The 24,398-nt window shown below is 41.6% G+C and overlaps 1 protein-coding gene across 1 annotated transcript in view; it reads left to right on the plus strand.

Annotated features, from left to right (window-relative positions):
* The window catches only part of slc8a2a (solute carrier family 8 member 2a), a 51,398-nt gene that overhangs the window by 6,590 nt on the left and 20,410 nt on the right, over window positions 1-24,398 (plus strand). Inside the window, exon 2 of the mRNA XM_034099243.2 lies at window positions 16,599-16,990. Within this exon, the coding sequence (XP_033955134.1) occupies window positions 16,649-16,990 (342 nt within the window). The 5' untranslated portion in view covers window positions 16,599-16,648. The remainder of the gene's footprint in view (window positions 1-16,598; window positions 16,991-24,398) is intronic.

Genomic DNA, 24,398 nt, shown 5'->3' on the forward strand with positions numbered 1-24,398 from the left:
GAGTGAGCCCGTCTGAGGCACGCATGGAGAAATCTTAGGGAAAGGAAGTGTTAGGTTTTTCAGCAGGGGCAGAATGACTCGAAGGGGAGAAACGAGAGCCCAGAACGGGTTAGGGATGTCAAATGGATTATTTACCCCTAAATTAAAGTGATAAGAGAAGAATTACCCCGATATCTCTAGTGGATTGTTCTTAAATCTCATGGTATGTAATTGAATCTACAATCACTCTTATATATATATCATATAATCCCGTGAGATAATGTAATATTATGTTATATCTTTATTTAGTGAGATACATAGAGATGCAATCAAATGCAATATATGATTAAACGTCCGAGAATAATAAAAACAGGCTTATTTAAATAGCATAAACATAACAAAAGGTATGAGAATACACACTCACACAGTCTGTTGGTTGCTTCTGGATCATGAATTGTTGCGCCCTCATTTTTTAAATCTTTATTGTTGTTGTTGGCGGCACCTGCATGCTATTTGACATATTCCTGGATCCATCTTTTTCATATACCTCACATATCTTTGTCATATGAATTGTCTATGTTTTTATTTTTGTTATTTTTAATTTCTTTAACAAGAAGCCCGCTGCGACAAATTCTCCTTTTCTGGTATTCGGCTGTATATAAAACTTGATTGATTGACATCTAAAAACGATATACTCCATTATATTAGTAGGTATTGAGTTTTTCAGCACACATTTATAATGAATCCTGTAGTTTGCAGTGGTGATGATTGCATTTTTGTTTTGGCCTATTGGAGACTGTAGGCGCAAAAACCAGACAGCAAACACACAGTTTCCCACAAGTTTTAAAAAGTAAAGTCATCATTGAAAATTCACGATTGACTTCACTGCACATGAACCAGAGAACCGGAGCTGAACCGTGGTGACTGAAAGTAGATCACTGTACCTGAGGAACTGTGCCGTAAACTAAGCCTCGTGCTCAGCCAAGCTTGCACTATTGCAGTCCAGATTGATGGTAATAAATAATTTCTTATTATTAATTAAATACACTGGTACTGATTGGAACAGTGTAGTTCATTAATGCGACTTCACTCATGGCAGAGTTATGGTAAAGCTCGTTGAGAGTGTAACCTGGTTCAAAGGTTACATTTTGAAAAGTCCACTACATGGAATTTAGAGCATATTTATAATTAATAAAATGCCTCTATAGGGCTGTCCCGAATACCATTGTTCGGGCTCCGGATATTCGGTAGTAATCAGCAGCGAATATTCGAGGCTGATAAATATTACTATGGAAACAACGTGACGGAGATTAAGGGAGACAAGTCATATCTACATATAAAGACGGAGAAAGTAAACAATAACGTGTATGGTTAAGTGTTAGCACGCCCCGAAGAGGCACAAGCTCTTACGTTGATATTGGAGATTTCAATCAATTCAATTTTCACAAATACAAATATCCGAATAACGAAATTGAAACCCGAATAGTACTCCAACGAACTAATATTCGGATATTCGGGTACAGCCCTATTCTACAAAGCTCTCAACAAATGGCGCCAGCTAGGCTTTTGGCTAGCAGCTAATGGTGCTAACAGAGGAAACAGTACTGAAAGAGCTAGTGCTCACCTGAGGGGAAACCGAAAGGTATCGTCATTCCTTCTCCTATGACTATTTTAAATTGGACAATTCATTAAGTTCCTGGGATTATAGAGTTTCATTTTTCAAAATAAATATTCTCTGTTTTTTATTCTTTCTATCTCTGACAGAAGGGAGACATTCTGACAATTCCTACCCTGGTTATCATTATAATCTACTCTAGCTTTTAGTTATTCTCTCCAATGTTCTAAATAGCTTTCCTTTCATTTTGTTATAATGAGTTGTACTCTGATTGGTGTTTTGATGGCAGTCTTGCTCTGAGAGCACTCACTGTTTCTGAGGGGGCAGTTAGCCGCAGCACCAGCTGACATAGGGGCTCTGTATACTGGGACCATCTCTTAACTTTGGAGGGCATGCTTTTGGACATTTATTATAAATAGGGATCTGCCTAATTTTGCTATACATGCATCTGTTTTTTCTGGAAACGCGTCAAATATATCTGCAGCTTTCTGCATGTAAACATTCTGTTGGATATTCGTGCCAGCAAATGAGCTATAATGAATGATAGACCCAGACAGCACCATGGGCCGGATGTCGAGATGGAAATGATTAAATAGTCTCATACCTCCTGATGCTGTTATCGTTATTGTATAACTCACGCTTTGGTCAATTTGATGGTTACTTATGAAAAACTATTTCCTGCCACGGCCCAGTTGTCACAGTACTTTTCTACTATGTCCAGCTGTTGTTGTAGTAGTTCCTTAGGAGACAATATAACAAGGTTATTAACATAAAACAGACACTTCAACATTCTATTAAGAAAGATTAAGGCCAAGTGAAGCACATTGATCTTATTTATATATACGTTCAATAAAGTTGGACTAAAATGTCAACACTGGCAAACACCTTCTTTTGGTGAATAATTCGATTTGTTAGTCTCCAATTTGAACAATTTCCCTCCTTGATCCTCTCTGTTTCTGGGGCCAAGTATCCAACAAGCCTGCAGCTCTATCAATATGCCGTCATGTGTGGATGAAGCTATAATTAATATATCAGTGTTATTAAAGCATGTCTGAGATGAACTAATGCCGTAATGTAAATTACACCCTGGGAAGTCCAACTGAGAAACCAACCTAGGCTGAGCTAGGGATGATTTTAGGAAAGCAACAGTAACTGGGTGGATCTGATGTTTAATGTGTAATCTGATGTGCACACTCGCTACAATGAAAGTGAATTGTTACACTCACTCCTGTACCCAGTGACTAACATAACTTGTGTGTGTGACATGTTTTAAACTTGTATAAACATTTGCAGAGACGGTGCTCTTTGGATAAACACTTGGCAGTTAACTTGACGACTCTTTAACACACGCTGGTTCACAGCACACTGCAGAAGGTGTCCAAGATGTAGGGAATGTGTGGACGACTCTCCAAATGTTGTATTCATTTGAAAAGGCTAATACTTGTCCTCTACGGCTTCTTGTTGAAAGAGACATAACTAAAAAGGGGAAAACAATTTAAGAAAAGATGTGGCACAGTGTGGGGATTTGAAGTTAATATATGTGACATAAGGTAATGTTAACACAATCCAACAAAAACGTGAGGAAGGAAAACAGAACAGTGTTTGTTTACAATGAAGATACCTTTAATGCCACATTAGTGGTTTGGCCCAGTCTGTGTCTGTGTGGCCCGCTGGATTATTTTACAGTCTGATTCATCAGGTTCATTGATCGGCCCATAGCCGCAAGCCAAAGCCGGCTTTACTTATTCAAGAGAAGGATCGCTTTCCTTCCTTATCTTTAACTGCAAAAAAAGCGTCTGTTTAACTGTCTTGACTTGTGTCTGGCTGGAACAGACATTGCCGCGTCTGAATGAATGTGTTTGAATGCCAGCAGTGGATGGATGCCAGCAGAAGAGCCCTTTTGTCTTTGAAGCAGGTGTCTCAACTACACATGGAACCTTTAAAGGAAACAAAGGAGAGGCTAAGGCCTGGTTAGCCCTATCTGTCGCACCAGCAGAATTATTTAAAGCTTCAATAATCAATATTTTTGACAATGAATCAAAAAATAAACCACTGACAGTTATGTGGTTAAGCATTTATCATCTCATTGCCTTGGTTTGACGGCTGTTCTCATCAAGTAGCAGGCAGGGTTTTCTGTGAAATAGCCTAAATGATCCCAATTCACACACCTCACACCTCGACTCTTTAGGATATATAAGGTAAAAGGAGAGAAGGTTAAGACAACGCTGTGGACGGCAATTGAGTCACTCAGGTCCTGTGTACATTAACCTTTGTGTTTGTAGAGAGCTTCAGTAATGCTACACTCTCTGAATTATTGCATGGGGCCTTACTTGGTGATTGAGTTTTTAAGATTGAGTAGAAAACGCACACTTTGATTGGCCGCCTGTGAAATGGATACATGGTATGTCATTGGTTCACCTGTGCATAGAGCTTACATCCTGGAAAGGTGATCTTTGTCAGTGTTAATGTTCAAGCCAAGTTCTTGCTGTGGGTGATGGGTTGCTGATGGGTTGCTGATGGGTTGCTGATGGAACGGTTGTGTGAGTGTGTGACACATTTCAGGTCTGTGTTTCTGATCGAGCTGTCAATTTAGATCTATTTCCTAACCCTTTTTTCACACACAAATAATGCTTAGGTTACATCTTATTTCAAATGTAACCAAAGCTGAAAGAAGGTGGATTAAATAGCAAGGGTTGTCCGTGAACATTTAGAAGTAGCCACTTGTTTTCTATGTTTAAAATACTTTGATAATATTGATCCGAAGTTCTTTTAAGAATTCTTATTTTACTATCTATTTGGGAAATTATTCTTTTTTACGTTTTGTAGATAATCAGATTCAGTACGTTCAATGACAAAGCAGACCGATATTGCATCCCCTTGTGTCATGTTTACAATGCACATCATTAACATTAGGTCTGTCAGTTCAAGATATAACCAAGTTAGTCAATGAAAGATGTGCACTAGGCCAAAATGACTCAACTTTCAGGTTTAATATTACCCCAGTATTCTCTGGCCCAAGTCCCCAGGAAGTGAGTAAAACACCGATGTGCGTGCTCTTTGGGCCCAGATACGAGTTATCGAGGCAGGCTTCATGCACCACTAAGCAACTTTCATACGTAGGAATGAACGCTGTGTCCAGTTCTCCTTATACATCAATGCTCTGAACCTTCAGGTCATCTTCTGCACCCAGTGGGCCAATAGGCCTTCTTAAGCCCCGCCTCTAGAGATGTCCCGATCCGATCACGTGATCGGAGATCGGAGCCGATCACGTGATTTTCAAAAGATCGGGGATCGGGAGAAAAAAATCGGGGATCGGGATTTTTTTTTTTTTTTTATATATAATTTTTTTCATTTAATGTTACAAAACAAAAATGACCATGTTCACGTCTTAAAGTCATCCTGAGGACTTAGTTTTGGTTTAAAATTACACAACATCATGTATGTGTTGCTTCTGTTGGGCTTGTTTTCATAGACCTGGTTGCTTATTTCTCTGAAATCTGGCAACAGAGTGTGCGCAGTGTCTAATAGTAGCAGTAAGCTAACGAGAGGCTACGTTCAGCTGGTGACTCGGGAGTCGGGACAGAGAAAATGTCAGCAGTTTGGAAGTATTATAAAATTGAAAGCGAAGGCAGTGTAACAGCCAGATGCAATGTTTGCAAGACAGAGGTTCCGCGTGGTGGAAAGAACAGAGCTACGTTCAACACGACCAATCTAATACGCCACCTGAGAAACAAACACCAACAACAACACGACGAGTACACTGCGGCCACTCAGGTAACGGCACTGACACAACCGGCACTTTCAGAGACTTTTAAAAGGAAAGAGAAACTGCCCCAGAACAGTGAAAATGCCAAAAAGATAACAGCCAAGATAGCTGAATTCATCGCGTTGGATGACCAGCCGTTATCTGTTACCTTTTTTTTCTCTTAATGCATTGCATAAAGATCGGATCGGGAAAAATCGGTATCGGCAGATTGTCAAAATCAAATGATCGGAATCGGATCGGGAGCAAAAAAAGGTGATCGGGACATCCCTACCCGCCTCCCATCCGCTTTGCACTTCAGTTCTTGGCCTACTTAGATAAAATAGAGGAGTGAAAATTCTGAATTTGGCTACCAGCACATTTTACAACTATTAGGATATCATTATATAAATAATGGCAATTTAAGTGTCACTCTGGAAGGTTGTATTACCTAAAACAAAAAAACATACACTGATTTACAGACATGTCTTTTCCAATGTCAGACAGTCAATAGGAAACATTTCGTTTTCTGCCCTATGGCATCATGTGACTGACACAGACGTTGTTAATCCATGGTTTGGCCCCTACGAAAAGTAGCACAAAAAACCTGCCCCTTTAAATAAACAAAAAACAGTACAATGAACTGCTCTCTGAAAAGAACAGAGCCCATCACTTTCAATGAGCCGTAATTCACATCACTACTTTAAAGCGAATGATTTTAAGTCACCGTGTGTCACAAATATTCTTGTACGTTAAACATCAGAAGCAAATGTACTTCCTATTTATTTATGCTTGATCAAATAATCAGTGTTTCCCTAACACCTGAGTTTTTGGCTTGTGAAAAGCAGCATCCTGACACTAACCGACTTTCAGGGTACAGGAAATATTAAACTGTAAAAGGTGCTAACTCCCCTTTTTGTGGCAGTCCTATCAGTGTAAGATGACCCCAGGCAATCACTTATCAGTGGTGGTGAGAGATATGGAAGTGTCAGATGCAGAAAGAGGAGAGAAGCTGTCCACTGTTCCAGTGTGCTGAGAGGACAAGGAGACATGTCAACAACCCTCAACCCCCTTCTACCACGCAGGCAGAATGTCCTTTACCACCCTCAACTTTATACATGAACATGGTTGACTTTGAATGGGTTTTTAACATATTTGGAACCTCTAGCCATAATAGTTAGACTTTTAAATGTCCAGTGAAAATTGTTCCTTGAGAAAAATCTAAACTTATGTACTTGAAACTTGGCAGAGGAAAGCTCTGATCTGTTCATTTCATCTCTTATGGGAAAGACTTAAGAAGTCCTTCCTTCCGGCTGATAACTCCAATGTGTTCCTCTTCAGAAAGATGTTGTGCTGCCTGTAGGTAACATGAAAGGAAGAGATATCCTGCTATATTTAGGTGGATGCATCCATCAATAATTCATCCAGCTCTTCCAGCACTGGCTCCTTGATTATCTAGCAGTTATGTATTGCCTCAGCTTCTTACTACAGGTTATCCATGAAAAGAATGCACCTCTTAATATACATAACAAATCTGCTTCTGGACCTTTCACATGTCACACTCGTGACAAATAGCAAATAGTACAGGATGTTCACAGAGATGATTTCCTGCAGCCCAGGTTGTACGACCAAAAGAACCACAACAAAAACCCGGTGCTCAAGCCACATGCAACAACAATCATATATATATATATCTTTTGAGCATATAATAATTGATTTAACAGGAATATGTATAACTATTATTATCTCCCTGCTTGGTCGAACATCACTCTTGTGCACTATTGTTATCCAAATATGACCATTGAGGAAGTTATTTTTGGTGAGCCCCCCCCCCCAGCACCCACTGGTGTAAGGTGGCCCTCTGTCTGAGGTCGTGGTAACCATAGCAGGCCTTGGAAAGTGAAATGCGATGCGGCGGAGTTTCTGAATCACAACTCCATAATGAGCTGGCAGAGCCCGAGCAGCATCAAAGATGCAGCACCCCAGTATCTGTTTCAACTCACGCTGCACAATAGTGCAGTGTCACCTGTACAGGAGGAGGGGGGGGGTGGGGTGGGCACAGATAGACTGAAAGCTTTCAATGACCTGCTGTACTCACACCCAAACATCCTCACGGTGCAGCTGAACACGCGTCTGCTTTGTTGATGTCTGCTCTGACATGCAGCCTACCTTCAATCCAATACTCACATACAACTCAAATAGCTCATTTTTCAAGTGAGATAATAAGTAATACATTTTAGCATCAACACTTATTGTGTTCAGATAATATAAACACATGTATTACCTTGCCTGTGGTTGATATTTAACTGCTTTTGCAATATCAAGTAGTATATCACAGTTAAAGAGTATATTAAACAGGAAGACGTTGCTAGAAGTACATCATGACTCAATTAGCTATGGGAATGCTTATGTAACTCACCAGTGATGGTTGTTGAGCAGGACAATGACAATGTGAGGTTATCTTAATTTTCAATTCATTTCATTTAATTTCAAACCTTTATTTAACAAGATTGGTCCCATTGAGATCATAGATCTCTTTTTCAAGGGAGACCTGCAGCATATAGGACAATAAAGGACATTATATTTACAGGTTACATTTATATAGTTATAACCAGGGGTGTCCATAACTTGTTTGCCCTGGTTCTCAAAGGAGCACCTGGAGATGTTGCTTGGTGCTCATCCTTAAAATGAAATAAACCGTAACTTTTGAGGGGGTCTTGACTTTATTTGCCGGACACACAGCACTGAACACACATGCAGAGGTGAACACAGAACACACATGCAGAGGTGATCACAAGACAACATTAGCACGACCAGTAATCCTACAAGCTGTCATCACTACCCTCCTGACAGAGGAATGAGATTGCTCAGTTTCAATTCTTGCTGAAGATTGTTCCAAGCAAGTGGAGCTGCGCACATAAAAGCTGTTCTCTGTGTTATTAGAGAGCAGATATAATAAGCTTTATAAATAAACGTGTACCAATGACTGAGCCTCCGTACAGTAAGTGATGGCAAACCTGCCTTGGCATACAGGGTACAGTGATGTGTAAGTGCTTTACAATTTGTGACAAATCTCAGTGCGCTGTGATAGGCGGCATCTAACTTGTTCAGGCAATAGGCAGGTGCATTCATATAGACCAGATCACCATAGTCCAGCACAGGTAAAAAAAAATAGAAGGTAGGTTATTAATATAAAAAATGAACAGCCGTGGCAGTGAAGTTGGTGTTATTTTTGTTCACCTTGTGTGTCTGTTGCAACAGTAAAATGTGCACCTGGAGACACCAACCCTTCACTTTTTTCACATGTTGTTGTATTAAAGCCTTATTTCAAAATGAATTAAAACACATTTTTTCTCAACATTCCACGCACATAATACCCCATAATGACAAATAGAAAACGTTTTTAAAGAATTTTTCGCAAATGTGTTAAAAATAATCAAATGAAATATCACATGTACATAAGTATTCACTCCCTTTGCTATGACACTGAAAATTGAGCTCAGGCGCATCCCGTTTCCACTGATCATAACTTGACTGGAGTCCACCTGTGGTAAATTAAATGTATAGATTGGACATGACTTGGAAAGGAACACACCTGTCTATATGAGGTCCCACAGTTGACAGTGCATATCAGAGCACACACCAAGTCATGAGGTCCAGGGAATTGTCTGTAGACCTCAGAGACAGGATTGTATCAAGGCACAGATCTGGGGAAGGGTACAGAAAAATGTCTGCAGCATTCAATCAATCAATCAATCAATCAATCAATCAATCAATCAATCAATCAATCAATCAATCAATCAATCAATGTTTATTTATATAGCCCAATATCACAAATGTTACATTTGTCTCAGTGGTCTTCACAGTTTGTCATATCAGTATGACAATACGACACCCTCTGTCCTTAGACCCTCACATCGTACAAGGAAAAACCTCCGGCGAAAACCCACAGTTTAAAGGGGAAAATGGGAGAAACCTCAGGGAGAGCAACAGAGGAGGGATCCCTCTCCCAGGACGGACAGACGTGCAATAGATGCCGTGTGTAAATTGAAAAGATAATACATTTGCAACATAGGTAGTCCAAATGTTTGGAAATGCATGTGTGTATAATAGGAAGATGAATCCACGAGGATATCCATCCAGGACCGATGATCCAGGACCACAGCCACGACTCAAGATCCAGGGCTCGCGATGCAGGACACAGGACCGCAGGATCCTCCATGACTCCGGATCCCGGCGTATATAGACACCAAAAAGAAAGAAATGTTGGGAAGCTGGGTTCATCGGATCATGAGAGTACACAGGTATAGACAGAGAGAAGGAAGAAGTAAGATGTCCCCCGACAAACTAAGCCTATATCAGCAAAACTTGGGGCTGAATCTAATCAGCCCTAACTATAAGCTTTATCAAAAAGGAAGGTCTTAAGCGCACTCTTAAAAACGGATAGGGTGTCTGCCGCCCGAACACAAACTGGAAGCTGATTCCACAAATGTGGAGCTTGATAAGAAAAGGCTCTGGCTCCCATTGTACTTCTAGAGACTCTAGGAACAACCAACAACCCTGCATTCTTGGAACGCAATGCCCTCGTAGGACAGTAGGGTATAATGAGTTCTTTAAGGTAAGATGGCGCCTGCCAATTAAGGGCTTTGTAGGCGAGAAGAAGAATTTTAAATTCTATCCTGTGTTCTATAGGGAGCCAGTGTAAGGCAGCCAGAACAGGAGTAATGTGGTCCCTTTTCCTAACTCTGGTTAGTACACGAGCTGCAGCATTTTGAATCAGCTAAAGCGACTTGACTGACTTCTTGGTACTCCCTGATAATAAAGAGTTACAATAATCCAGCCTTGAAGTAACAAATGCATGGACTAGTTTCTCTGCATCGTTTTGAGGCAAGATATGCCTGATTTTTGCAATGTTACGTAGATGGAAGTAGGCGGTCCTTGAAATTGATTTTATGTGGCCGTTAAAGGATAAATCCTGATCAAATATAACACCAAGGTTCCTTACAGTCTCACTGGAGGCCAAATTAATGCCATCCATACTGTAGTTAGTATATCTTTAGATAATTTGTTTCGTAGATTCTTCGGGCCAAGTACAATAACTTAAAATGTAAGGTCATCCACGTTTTTAAGTCCTTGAGGCAGTCTTGAATTTTATTTAGATGATTCATTTCATCAGGCTTGATTGATAAATATAGTTGAGTATCATCCGCATAACAATGAAAGTTTACAGAATGATTCCTTATAATATTGCCTAACGGAAGCATATATAATGTGAACAAAATAGGTCCGAGTACTGAGCCCTGTGGCACTCCATGGCTAACTTTGGTTTGCGTGGAAGATTCATCGTTGACACGTACAAACTGAGAACATTCAGATAGATAGGACCTAAACCAGCCTAAAGCAGTTCCCTTCATGCCAACTAAGTGCTCTAGTCTTTGCAATAGGATATCATGGTCGATAGTATCAAATGCAGCACTGAGATCGAGCCAAACAAGAATGGAGACAAATCCCTTGTCTGAGGCTATTAGAATGTCATTTGTGACTTTAACCAGAGCTGTCTCTGTGCTATGATGTGTTCTAAAGCCAGACTGAAAATCTTCAAATAAATCATTGTTTTTTAAGTAATCACACAGCTGTTTTGCGACTGCTTTCTCAAGAATTTTTGAGAAGAACGGAAGATTAGAAATAGGTCTATAGTTGGCTATAACCTCTGGATCGAGGTTGTGCTTTTTAAGAAGCGGTTGTATCACTGCTACTTTGAATGATTGTGGAACATAGCCTGATAATAAAGACATATTCATAATATTTAATAAAGAAGTGCTAATTAATGGAAAAACTTCCTTCAACAGCTTAGTTGGAATTGGGTCTAACATGCACGTTGATGGTTTAGAAGAGAGAATCATTGAATTTAATTGTTCAAGGTTAATGGCTGAAAAGCATTCTAGTTTACTATCTAGTGTAATATTAGAACTTACGTTTCCGGGAGCTGTTGCTAACACTACTGGTCAAAGTCAAGAGGTCATTAATTTTGTTTCTAAGAGTAACAATTTTATCGTTAAAAAAGCACATAAAATCATTACTACTGAGCGCTATGGGAATAGAAGGCTCAATCGAGCTATGGCTCTCTGTCAGCCTGGCTACAGTGCTGAAAAGAAATCTTGCTTTCTTATATTCATTGAGAGTAATATGCCAAATTAAACGAGATTCTTCAAGTATAGTGGAACGCCATATCCTTTCAAGTTGTCTCGACTTTTGCTTTATTTTGCGGGTTTCGGCATTATGCCATGGAGCTAATCTATGTTGTTTTACATTCTTCTTTTTCAAAGGAGCAACAGAGTCTAATTTTATTCGCAGCGCATCTGTAGCACCATCAACAACATGATCAATTTGGGGTGGTGTACATTTTGTATAAGTTTCCTCCCTTACATGCAGACATGCTATCGAGTTAAGTATTGGTGGAATCTCTTCCTTAAATTTGGCTATAGCACTAACAGGTTTCTGCTGCAGGAGCTTTTGACTAATGCTTTGTAGTCTCGTAATAGTACTTCAAAAGTTACTAAGAAATGGTCGGATAAAGCAGGATTATGCGGTTCGACTAATAGTTGCTCAATTTCAATACCATAAATCAGAACAAGGTCGAGAGTGTGATTATAGCAGTGGGTTGGTTTATTTACACTCTGACAGAAACCAACAGAATCTAATATAGAGTTAAATGCAACAGTGAGGTCGTCTCTCTTAATCAGACCAGGTTTTCCCCGGAAGGCTGTCCAATTATTTACGAAGCCCACATTGTTTGCTGGGCACCACCAAGACAACCAGCGCTGAAATGATGACATGCGGTTATACATGTCATCATTGATCAGATTGGGGAGGGGACCAGAGAAGATTACGGTGTCTGACATTGTTTTAGCATAACTACACACCAACTCCACATTAAGTTTGGTGCATTCTGATTGGCGTAAACGAACATCATTACCACCGACGTGAATAACAATCCTACTGTATTTACGTTTATTTTTAGCCAGCAGTTTAAGATGCGCCTCAATGTCGCCCGCTCTGGCCCCCGGAATGCATGTGACTGTGGAGGCTTCGGTCTCTAAATTCACGTGTCTCATAATAGAGCTACCAATAACCAGAGTTGGCTTCTCAGCGGGTGTCTCGCTGAGTGGGGAATATCTGTTAGATACGTGAACGGGTTGGTAGGGACCTGCGGGTTTCGTGTTATGCCCCTTCTGAACAGTCACTCAGTCTCCCTGCTGCTCGGGAGTTGCCGGGGGACGGCTAAGAGGAGCTACCTTTTGCCAGTCCGCACCGGCTAACATGGGCTTTACTGTTGCTGAGTTACTTTCTAAGATGCAGAGCCTGGCTTCTATGGCTATGATTCCCGCCTCCAACCTAACAACTATACTACATTTAACACATGTATCGGTACCAGTAAAGGAGGCCGGGAAGTAACCAAACATGAGACAGTTAGATCAGGAAATAGCACCCGAGGGTGGGGAAAGAGCCATGGCTAGCTATCAAGCTAAAGTAGCTACCGTTAGCAAACCCGAAAAGAGTGTAGGCAACTGTGGAGTTACAGTCGCTAAGAGAAGGAGAGTTGTGAGTGCTTAAGCTGTAGTAACATGTGATTACAATGTCAGGCAGTTGCCGTGATCAAGAGTTTTAAAACGATCGATTAAGTTAAGATAATAAGCTATCAGCAACAGAACAGGCACACGGGATACCCGGAGATGACAACAACCGGAAGTTACAACATGTTTACCGCAATAGTGGTCCGTGTAGAAAACCACAAAATTGAATGTCCCAACGAGCACAGTGGTTTCCATCATTTGCAAATGGAAGATGTTTGAAACCACCAGGGCTCTTCCTAGAGCTGGCCGCCCAAACCAAACTGAGCAATGGGGGAGAAGGGCCTTAGTCAGAGGTGACCAAGAACCCGATGGTCAGTCTGACTGAGCTCCAGTGTTCCTCTGTGGAGATGGGAGAACCTTCTAGAAGGACAACCATCTGTGCAGCACTCCACCAATCAGGCCTTATGGTAGAGTGGCCAGAAGGAAGCCACTCCTCAGCAAAAGGCACATGGAAGCCCCCATGGAGCATCGAGAGGACTCTCAGACCATGAGAAACCAAATTGTCTGGTCTGATGAAACCAAATATGGCCTGAATGCCAAGCATCATGTCTGGAGGAGCTCAGGCACCGCTCATCACCTGGCCAACACCAGCGCCATATAGATAGAAGAGTTACGACATCTCCGTTCACTCCAATGGACCAGTTTTTTTACAGCAATGGCGGATCGTGGAGCTCTCAATAGTTCCCCGGAAGTTAGTTTGCCGCTGACTTGCGGGGCTATCTGCGGCTAGCAGCACAGTAGAGTTGCAGCATACAGTTCGTGTTGGACTTTGAAAGGTAAGAAGACGTTTAAAGATGTATATTGCGGATATTATCAGCACATCTGAGTCAAATTAACATGTGTATTAAAGGATGTTAGTGGATTCCGTGAAGATTATCCCTAAATCAGGATATTTAGGGAACGTTTACAGATAACAGATTAGGCTAGGATTCCGGATAACGTTAGCAACACACGTTAACCACGAACAGCCTATTAATCCGTTCTCTTAATGTTATTTCAACCCAACGTTGTGGAATTAGAGAAAAGGGGCTTCTTAACATGCTTTTATCCGGGGTGGAGGGAGTTAAATATTAGTTAAATATAACATTGGGGCGTGTGATTGTAGTGGGTGGAGGTGGTGAAATGAGGATATCCATCTTGGAGTTCAAGCTAGTATAATATAGTTCACGTTACACAATAATAAGGAAGAGAGCTATTTTTGTGATACATCGCTATTGATATGGATTTAGAGTGGATATTTGAGACTTCCAAACAGTAAACAAAAACGTAATTTATGGGTGAGTGTTTTGAGCAGAGCCATATAATGTCCTTGTGATTCTGTTGATTATTACCTGTCTGTATTATGTTGCTGCTCAGCTGATTTTGGATTGATGGCAAAGGGAGAGGGACTTAAGTGAGAGTGAAAACACAAGGTAAGTTTCAAGGTAATGTCAGAAATTTCCCATCCTATAGGTTGCTAGATGTATCTAACCCTTTCTCCTGTCTCCCTCTCTCAGCACAAGAACCCCAGGGGGATTCAATGGAGCCTGAAGACCTGCAATGAGACCCTCACCCTGCACCTGAGTCTCAACTCCCAGAGTTTTGCAAGCCTCTCCCTGTTCCTTATTTTTCATTAAACAGACGTTAAGCTTCCCAATAGTGTGGTCTTCGTTTTGTGAAAAATATGATTACCTCACATATGTTGTTGTTGCTGTTGTTGTTGTCTTTTGTGATAGTTAAATTGCTCCTGCTGACTTGAGCCAGCCATTCTTTCTTCCTCTCTGTGTCAGTGGGGAAACTTTACATGTGTATTCCTTTCTCTGAGCGATTGGAGCAAACCATGGGGGAGACTATATGCCAGGACAACACAGAGGAAAAGGCACAGACAAACTGCATGATATGCTATTCAATGTTTATTGAATTCCATTTATTTACAATGGATGTTCCTAAAACAACACATTTAACATCATCATCATCATCATCATCATCATCATCATCATCATCATCATCATCATCACCATCATCATCATCATCATCATCATGCTGCTGCTAGTCCTTTGATAGTCACCTGTCGGTCTCCTGTCCTTTCTGAAAGTCATAAAGATTACATTAGTCATTTAGATAATTTATGTCCTCAATTACCATGGGATTACTGAAACCACCATGAATTAAGGAAATGGTAGAAATGTATCTATTCAGAATTTTTAAACCTTCCTTCCCTCCCTCTAAATATATCAATAAACATTAGGATGTGATGCTCCTGACTACCATACAAGTTTAAGAAGATAATATTTGTTTTAAAGAATTCAAAGCAATAAACAACAGGCTCTTTAACCAAGGCAACGTTATCCTAACATGTATATGAGCCCAGACTTGAACCGGATTGAACAATTATTTTAAAACTTTTTTCACTTTGTCATTATGGGGTATTGTGTGTAGAATGTTGAGAAAACAAATGAATGTACTCCAAATTGAAATAAGGCTGTAACATACACACACACACACACACACACACACACACACACACACACACACACACACACACACACACACACACACACACACACACACACACACACACACACACAGACAGACAGACAGACAGACGGACGGACACACAGACACACAGACAGACACACAGACTGACAGACAGACACACGGACGGACGGACAGACAGACAGACAGACAGACACACACACAGACAGACAGACATACAGACAGACGGACATACAGACAGACGGACACACAGACAGACACACACACACACACACACACACACACACACACACACACACACACACACACACACACACACACACACACACACACACACACACACACAGATAGACAGACGGACAGACAGACGGACAGACAGACACACAGACAGACTGACAGACACACACACAGACAGACTGACAGACAGACACATGGACGGACGGACAGACAGACACACAGACAGACAGACTGACAGACACACACACAGACAGACAGACAGACACACATACAGACAGACGGACACACAGACAGACAGACAGACACACACACACACACACACACACACACACACACACACACACACACACACACACACACACACACACACACACACACACACACACACACACACACACACACACACACACACACACACAGATAGACAGACGGACAGACAGATGGACAGACAGACAGGCAGACACACAGACAGATAGACAGACAGACAGACAGACAGACGGACAGACAGACACACAGACAGACTGACAGACAGACACACGGACGGACGGACGGACGGACAGACAGACACACAGACAGACAGACTGACAGACACACACACACACAGACAGACAGACAGACACACACACAGACAGACTGACAGACAGACACACGGACGGACGGACGGACGGACAGACAGACACACAGACAGACAGACTGACAGACACACACACACACAGACAGACAGACAGACACACAGACAGACATGCTGGTGAATTGGCTTAAAATCGAATAAACCTTTTCAAACGAGTTAAAAGGGAATCGAAGACATATTGAAAATATAATATTAACATACCTTCATCATTTGTTATTTAAATGTGTTATTCCCCTCTGTATCTCTTTCTCCACAGTAACAATGTGCCTTCCTCTGTCCCTCCAGGAGAGTCCTCTGACACAGTGACCCCCAGGCCCCTCCGACTCAGGGATATCATGGGACCCCTCCCTGTACACTTCTCCCCGCTCCTCACCCCTATACTCTCCTTCCTCCTCCTGGCTCACCCCTGCTCCTCCATCAGGCCTCAGGTTGTGGAGCGAGCGTCTTCCCCCGAGCAGCCTCAGCCCTCTGGTAACACCACGGGCAAACCTGTGTGTGCGGGCGAGGTGGTGTGTCGACCCGGGGTCCTGCTGCCGGTGTGGCTGCCTCTCAACCCTCCGCTGGGGGAGCAGACAGGGAGAGCTATTGTCTACTTTGCGTGTCTCATGTACATCTTCTTGGGCGTGTCCGTCATCGCAGATCGCTTCATGGCATCCATAGAAGTCATCACCTCCCAGGTATTATTAAACAATGTTGTCGCTACTTTTTCGATAGTGAAGAGTGCTTTAGTCCCATTCTACTCTCTATGACTGTGACTGACCCAATAAGAACCCATTTCAATGTGCCCAAAGTGGTAGCTGGTAAGCAAGAGGAACAAATCCAGTAACACCATTTAAAGGTTCTACACTCAGTATACGTTATACAGTTATTCACATCAATTAAAACATATTATCAAACGGACAAGTCAAATCAAGCAATCTGATTGGTTCTTAGTCGTGATATACTGAGCGTATACCACGGGTAGAATTGTAAGTTACTTTTCACAACAAGTCAGTATCCCTCCGCGTCTGAGAAAAACAGTATACCGTTGGGTTGAAAAGCAAACTGCCTGCAGTTTGCTTTTCATACTGGAACAAGAAAGCAGAAGAGAAGTAACGGGGCAGAAACCCTCCTTTTTACGCAGCGGTCCAGACATACACATCAAACGGCAAAACATATTCAGTGTGCAGTTCCTTTGGCATTAGGGCAGGGATATCTAGATACTTTCCAAGGTCTGACATCATGAATTGAGCTACTTTTAAAGCAATCAATGATGTTTTCAAATCTGTAATCAAAGAGGTCCGCAAAAATACTATCGGCCAATCAGATTGCTTGATTTGACTTGTCAGTTTTATAAATATATTTACATTTCTTCTGTTACGAAACAAATTTACAAAGCATAAGATGGAAACATTTAAGATTAACTTCGACCTCCGGGGGGTCTTACTATGGAGGAGTGGATTGAGGAGTGCCTATCTCCAGAAAAAAAAGCACCTAAACGACGACATGCAGAGCTACGTGAAGAGCAGGTAGACCAACTGGAGAAGTACCACCATTCAAAAGCTTTCTGATGCGGGTCTTGAAACAAAGCAGAGAAAGTATGACCGTTAGTGGCCATAGGTGCGAAAGCTCTCTCCAGAGCTACTGGAAGCCAAATCTCGGGGACCGGAGAAAGTGGAGCAATATTCTCACCACGCCAAGCAACAGCCTAGAACAACCTCAACAAGTAACCACGTAAGCCATGCTACTGATGCTGGACAGGTTTTCAGTGGGTGCACAATAAACGGCAACATACAAATGAATGTAAATAAATAGCCAAATAATGAATCAACGCTCTCTGTCTAATATGTTCGCTAGCTGTTAGTGTTGTTGCATAGCAACCACCTCGCACTATGTTTCGCGCAGAAGGCAACGGAGGGACTATTTTATTTGGAACATCATTATTTACTAATAAAAACTATTTAAATTAGAGTGTGTATTTTTTTTTCATATTGTCACACTTGGTAACCGTTTTATAAAAGCAATAGCTCACTTCAGGCCGTGATATATGCTCATTATATCACAGCTAAGGGGGTTGTCGACCCTCCGCTTCGCGTCGGGCCGAACCACGCCCCTTAGCTGTGATATAATGAGCATATACCACGGCCTGTCGTGAGCTATTGCTTAATTATAATGGATATCTCTTTTAGGAGCTAAAGATCTATTACCACTTCATGATGTAACCGTCTAAAATCAACTCCACATCAAATGATCTAAGTCAGTGGTTCCCAACCTTTTTCCCCAAGAGCCCCCCCAAATGACTCCTGTTGTAAATTGCGCCCCCCCCCCCCCCCCACACACACACACACACACACACACAAGGGGGGGACCACAGCAGCGGTAATTAAAAGTCTAAAAAATGCTACAACTACTGTCACAAACTGGATGAATGTGAAGTATTTTGTTAAAGGAGGATAAAAGCATAATTAAGGAGCACTATTGGAGGATTAATTCATTTGGATTCCCGCTGTGTGAAGAAATTAAAGGACGGCGCAAGTGGAAACAATTCACATAGGGATTAAGCTGTTCAACACATGCTCAAAGTAAGACGGATTTTGCCGATGTGTTTATGTGGATTCAAAAGTCGTAAATAATCTAAATGGAGGAGACCGATCTGATCGGAGCAACTGTGACAAATAATCCAACTGAAACCGGCATGGACAATGACTATGTTTTAAAAATGCGCTTATCCAGACAAGCCCGGTTTGGACACTTTACGGGCAGAAGAAACATTTCTATTAAAGAAAGAATTATACATTTCTGTCTTTTTATGCCTTTAATAGCTACTAACTTGAATTTGTATTCAAATAAATTAATCATCTATTTTTTATGTTATTGTAATGTAGAGACAAGGCTTTTAGTGACAATCATGTATTGCGTTACAATTATATGTAAAAAAATATATATATATATATAAAAATATATATATAAATATGATATTTGGCCTCAACTCATCTGAGGCCTGGCGCCCCCCCTGCGATCTTTGGTGCCCCCCAGGTTGGGAACCACTGCTCTAAGTTATATCTACCGGTACTGTTAGGAGATTTAAATGTTAATTAGGCCGCATTTCCAAATCTCCTCGCGTCCCTACACAAGCCATTATCTTACAGGAAGGGAATCCAGATCATACAAGTAACCGTTTAACAATAATCCACTTTAATGGTAATATACAATGCAATACAATCAAGTACAATCAATACAGTACAAATTACATACAGTTCTGTGGGATCCCACATTTACCTGATACTCACGTGAGCCAGCCAGCCAGCCAGCCAGCCAGCCAGCCAGCCAGCCAGCCAGCCAGCCAGCCAGCCAGCCAGCCAGCCAGAGGAGAAAGAGGCCGAACACAGCGGGGTTTCTGTCTATATCCCTCGCTGACCCAAGGAGGAGTTATCTGCGCCTCCCTTCCAGACCAGTGATTGGCTGCCCAAATTATCATCAACACCCCACATCAGGGATGACTGTATGTTAACTCCTGACCTTCCCCCTCTTCCTGTGTCCTCTAAAAACCACATGTTAGCAGGCCCAAAACCAGCCCAGTTTTCTACACAAATCATTTTCAAGCTTCTTCACAGTTTGCATGAATACATACAAATATTTCCTTACAATTCCCTCTTTTGCACTCTTAAAAAAGAGAGTGCAATTTATACAAGGCACTTGCAAAAAACTGCATCCTTGTCTGCTGAGTCTCCATACTTTTTATTCTCAGTGTCCACAGTGAAGGGCACTCCGTCCAGGCTCTCGTTGCAGATGACGCAGCGGAAGCAACCGGGGCGGTAAGACTTCCCCAGGGCCTGCATGTCCATGATTAGATGTCCACCTGCGTTGCACTTGTCTGCAGACTGCTGGAACCCAGAGTACAGAAAGTCCTCCTCACAGAAAACCCTTCCTGCGTCATAGTAGAACGCCTTCCCTCTCAGCTGCAGCTGCAGGTGAAGCAGCTGTCATGGTAGAGGCTGCCCATAGCTTGGCAGGCCTGGCTGGCTCCATACACCGTCTTGTTGCACTTAACACACACTCCTGTTTCAGCGGAGAGTGGAGTCCCCTGTGCCATCCTGGCTTGCCGTGTCTTTGTCCCCTCTGATCCGCTGACGGCGGCTTCCGAGTCGATGCTGAATAGATGTCCTCCCGATCTTCCTTCTCCGGTCCGATGATGATGCCTCCCGGGACGACTGCTGGATGGATGATGGATGTCCTCGAGGTCCTTCTCCTCCAATCCGCTGATGACAGCATCCGAGTCGACCTCCATGACGAGAGCCAGATCTGTCCTGATGTCGTCTAGGGTCCTCGCAGGTGTTTTCCCCGCCGCACACTGGCTCCCGTGGTACCAGTTGTCCCCCTTTCCTTGTAGGCGGACGGCATGGGATGTCCTCGGGGTCACTCGGTCGGGGCCGGAGAGCCTGGGGTTGACAGTCAGCCTCCTGCGTCTCGGGTCCCCCTTTCGGCGACCTGTGTGGAGAAATCTGATACAAATCCCTCAAGCCTACGCTCCGGGCTCTGGGGCCCTCGGCTGTTTGACCCACCAGTGCGTGGCAACTTGGAGCCTGTTGGTGGGGTGTCTTACAATAACAGACGTCTGAGCACAGGTTTTCTAAATTAATTGTGCAGCTTCAGAATCTTAATACTTGGACTGTGCCCACTAAATAAGAACCACAACATCTTTAGGTAAACTAAATAACATATTTCAATAGCTCTGAATTTCTGACAAGCATCTGTATTTATTTAAATGAAATCCCTGAGATCCCATTAAAAGTCTAAAAATATGATTTGAACTGCTAATGTTTCTGGTAAAGAAACACACTAATCTTATGGATTCAAAAACAACCAAAATCACAATACTAACAAAGTGAATGGCTTCCTGGTGATACTGCTTCTACCCGTCAGTTCTTAGATATTATCCTACTAAAAAATGAATACAAAATTCCAACAAACTGTCATCAAATGTCTTTCTATTACAAATGTAGATGAAATGTATATCCCCATAATGACCTAAACAATAAAGTCTATGGCTCTTACTTCTTTACCAGGCTAGTTACATGATGTTGTCTGTTGAAACATTACTCACCGGTCAGTCTCTCCAGTATTCCATTCTGGACTTACATCTCTCTGGCAGCCCCTTGGCCACGGATTCTCTATCTGTGTTACCTGCTATAACTCAATCAATATTAGAGACATGTCAACATTCATCAAACAGTCTCTTATCCCCAAATATGGAGCAGGTCAATTCTAAAACTGTCAATCAATGGTCAGATTGAACAATCGAGTTGTGCCAGCCGGTTCCTTTCAGTCCCTAAATGAAAAATGTACATTGTAAAGTTTACACTCCCCCTTTTTTACACATTCTCATGTGTAAACAAAAACCTGTATGGGAAGAAAACCTTCAGGTCATAATGGATTATAAGACAATACCAAACATTTTTCCCAGTAAACACTTGAGAGTGTTTCTCTCCATCATTCAGTCCTAAAAGAAACAGAATTCCAAATGTCATAGTTTGAGTTTCACATTCTTCAAACCGCCACCTCCTGTGGGAGTGAAACATCATGAAGCAGATTAGATACGGTTTCCCCTTTTGTGCAATGTTAGGAAACCTCTCATTTCACACATTATTATCACACAAAAATAATGTGTTAGTCCAAAACATGCTTGATTAGTCATCGTTTTAAATCATGCAATTGCACTGATCAGGTGCAGACATACACTCACTCACACTCACACTGTCAGGTTGTAAAGTCAGGTTTGGTCAGGTTCACCGCAGAGTCAGTCATTGACAGTGCCTTCCCAAGTTACCCTGTCAGTCAGTTGGTCTCAGTCTTTTTGGCCATGTGTCGTGCCCTGCAGAGATGTTCCAGCACAGGCCAGCATCCTCCGTCTATACAAATCTGTATATATGGAGCGCCATCATTTATTAATTCACAATTACAACTATAATGTTCAAGATATCTCCAACCCCTCCTTGCTGTTTCCCACATTCCCTGAAAAGTGTCTAGCCAAAAAAATGTCACTTCCTTATTGTACTATTACTATTACTGCAATTCATTTACACCTAATTAGTATTAAAATGACTAATAGATCTATTTCAGAAACATGTGTACTTCACTATCTTGTGTCAAAACATTACTAGGATCTGTAAAGATCTGCTATTTATTCCATAACTCATTCTATCAATTTATCTTCAATTCTGGTGCACCTAAAGAACAATGTTACCCTCTTTAACCGTGCGTGGAACTCTGGGTGTCTGAACATGAAACCAGTACCTCAAATTGAAATACTATATTTTGTTTAGAACCAGCTTTCCCTTCAACATGACCTATATAAATACATATTTATCTGATCTTATAGAGCTGTTACTAAACTCTCCCTTTGAACTGATCAATACTGCAACAAATTAAAACACTACCAAATTCACACACGAATAAAAAGTCCAGTGCATACTTCCTTCATGCCCCCCCCCCCTTTTTTTTTTTTTTTCAGTGTGTATTAGACTGATTTTCCACTTCCCTTTAATAGTTCCCCTCTTTTCCGCTATTTTTATTTACCACTTGACTAATTTATGGTCCATACGTCTTCTTATCTTCACTTATTTATCAAGTCAATTCAAGTTCTTTACAATACATTAGTAGATACCTTGTGGAGTCTTCACAATAACTAATCCCCTCTAGGATATGAAATCCATTCATCTTCAAGCAGATACTATGTCCTTATCTATGTTTTGTTCACGATAACAATGGTATAACAACCACATGTCATCCATTCTGGTCCACCCAAAAACCAATGTTAAACTCTTTAGCAGTGTGTGGAACCCTGGATGTCCGAACATGCAACCATTCCTCCCTCCTTTATCAAGGATTTAAAAACAGAAGTCATTTCATATTTCCTATGGTAATAACTATGCTACAATGGTGAAATCAATTATTTAGATTGGAATACTATATCTGGCTTGGCACCAGCTCTCCCTTTAACATTATCCATACAGATAAAGATTTGTCTTATAGAGTGGTTCCTAAAACTATCCCACTACTTTATTCACACGTGAATAAAAATGTCAAAGAATATTTTGTTAACCTGATGAAAAGATTGAAGAATGTGGTTGTATTCTGAACCCTCAGTGTGTTCTCATTTTACTCTAATAGTTTACTGCTATTTTTAATTTAATAAATCTTTCTGCCTTTACGTATTTATGCTTTAAATGTGCGTTTTGTGAATAAGTGTGTTTATGTGCAAACTCACTCATTCCCGTTTTCCTTTTCTCCTCCTCTGGTTTTCTCAAGCCGTGACCCCGGCCTCCTCACTTCTAATCGACCATGCCAACTCCTCTGATTCTGTGTTCTCTTCAGTCCATCAGCTGTAACTTCATCCGCTGTCAGCCATTGGCCCAGTTACATCTGCATGCGCCCTCATGCCAATGTTCTTGCACTGCTTTACATTTCATCTCCTCCTTTACAGTCTCCCTGCTGTTTTTATGGAGGGCGGATTCTGCTCATGTCCCACACTTTGCGCTTGTGCTCAGCTTGGAACTTCATGGTCCCCTCTGAGGGACTGATGAGCGTAGATCTCTGCCCGTCAGCATGCTGTTTGGTTCTGGATGCCACAGGTGGAGATAGTTCTGGCTGCAGTCTTGTTGTTGTTGTTGTTTCAGCTCTGGTTCTCTGTCTGTTCTATGGAGAAGGAGGAGTCTCCCGTTGGGTTAGGTCTTTTGTCTGCTTGGAGGGTCGGGATCGTAGCCTTTTCTAACTCAGAGGGGGAGTCCAGGTCTCGGGACGCATTACCTATAAAAAATCTAGCACACTGAGGTTAAATAAATCCAACCCTTTCCACTCTGACTCTTTGTAATCATACTATCTGTCTTAATTGTTAAATGCCATCTAAACAACCTAATTGATGTCTACAAATGATATTACAAAAACTCACTCTAAAAATTGTTTCATCCATTGCTACATATGTACCCAACATAACTCTTTCAGGAAACCATTTTCTCCTATACATTGAAGTCATACATGTATCCAGCATCACATATTCCACACACTACGAAAGAACATCTACATATTTTCTCCAATATTTTAAGCTAG

This window comes from Pseudochaenichthys georgianus, chromosome 14 (genome assembly GCF_902827115.2).
Source record: "Pseudochaenichthys georgianus chromosome 14, fPseGeo1.2, whole genome shotgun sequence".
In the NCBI taxonomy this organism is placed as follows: domain Eukaryota; kingdom Metazoa; phylum Chordata; class Actinopteri; order Perciformes; family Channichthyidae; genus Pseudochaenichthys; species Pseudochaenichthys georgianus.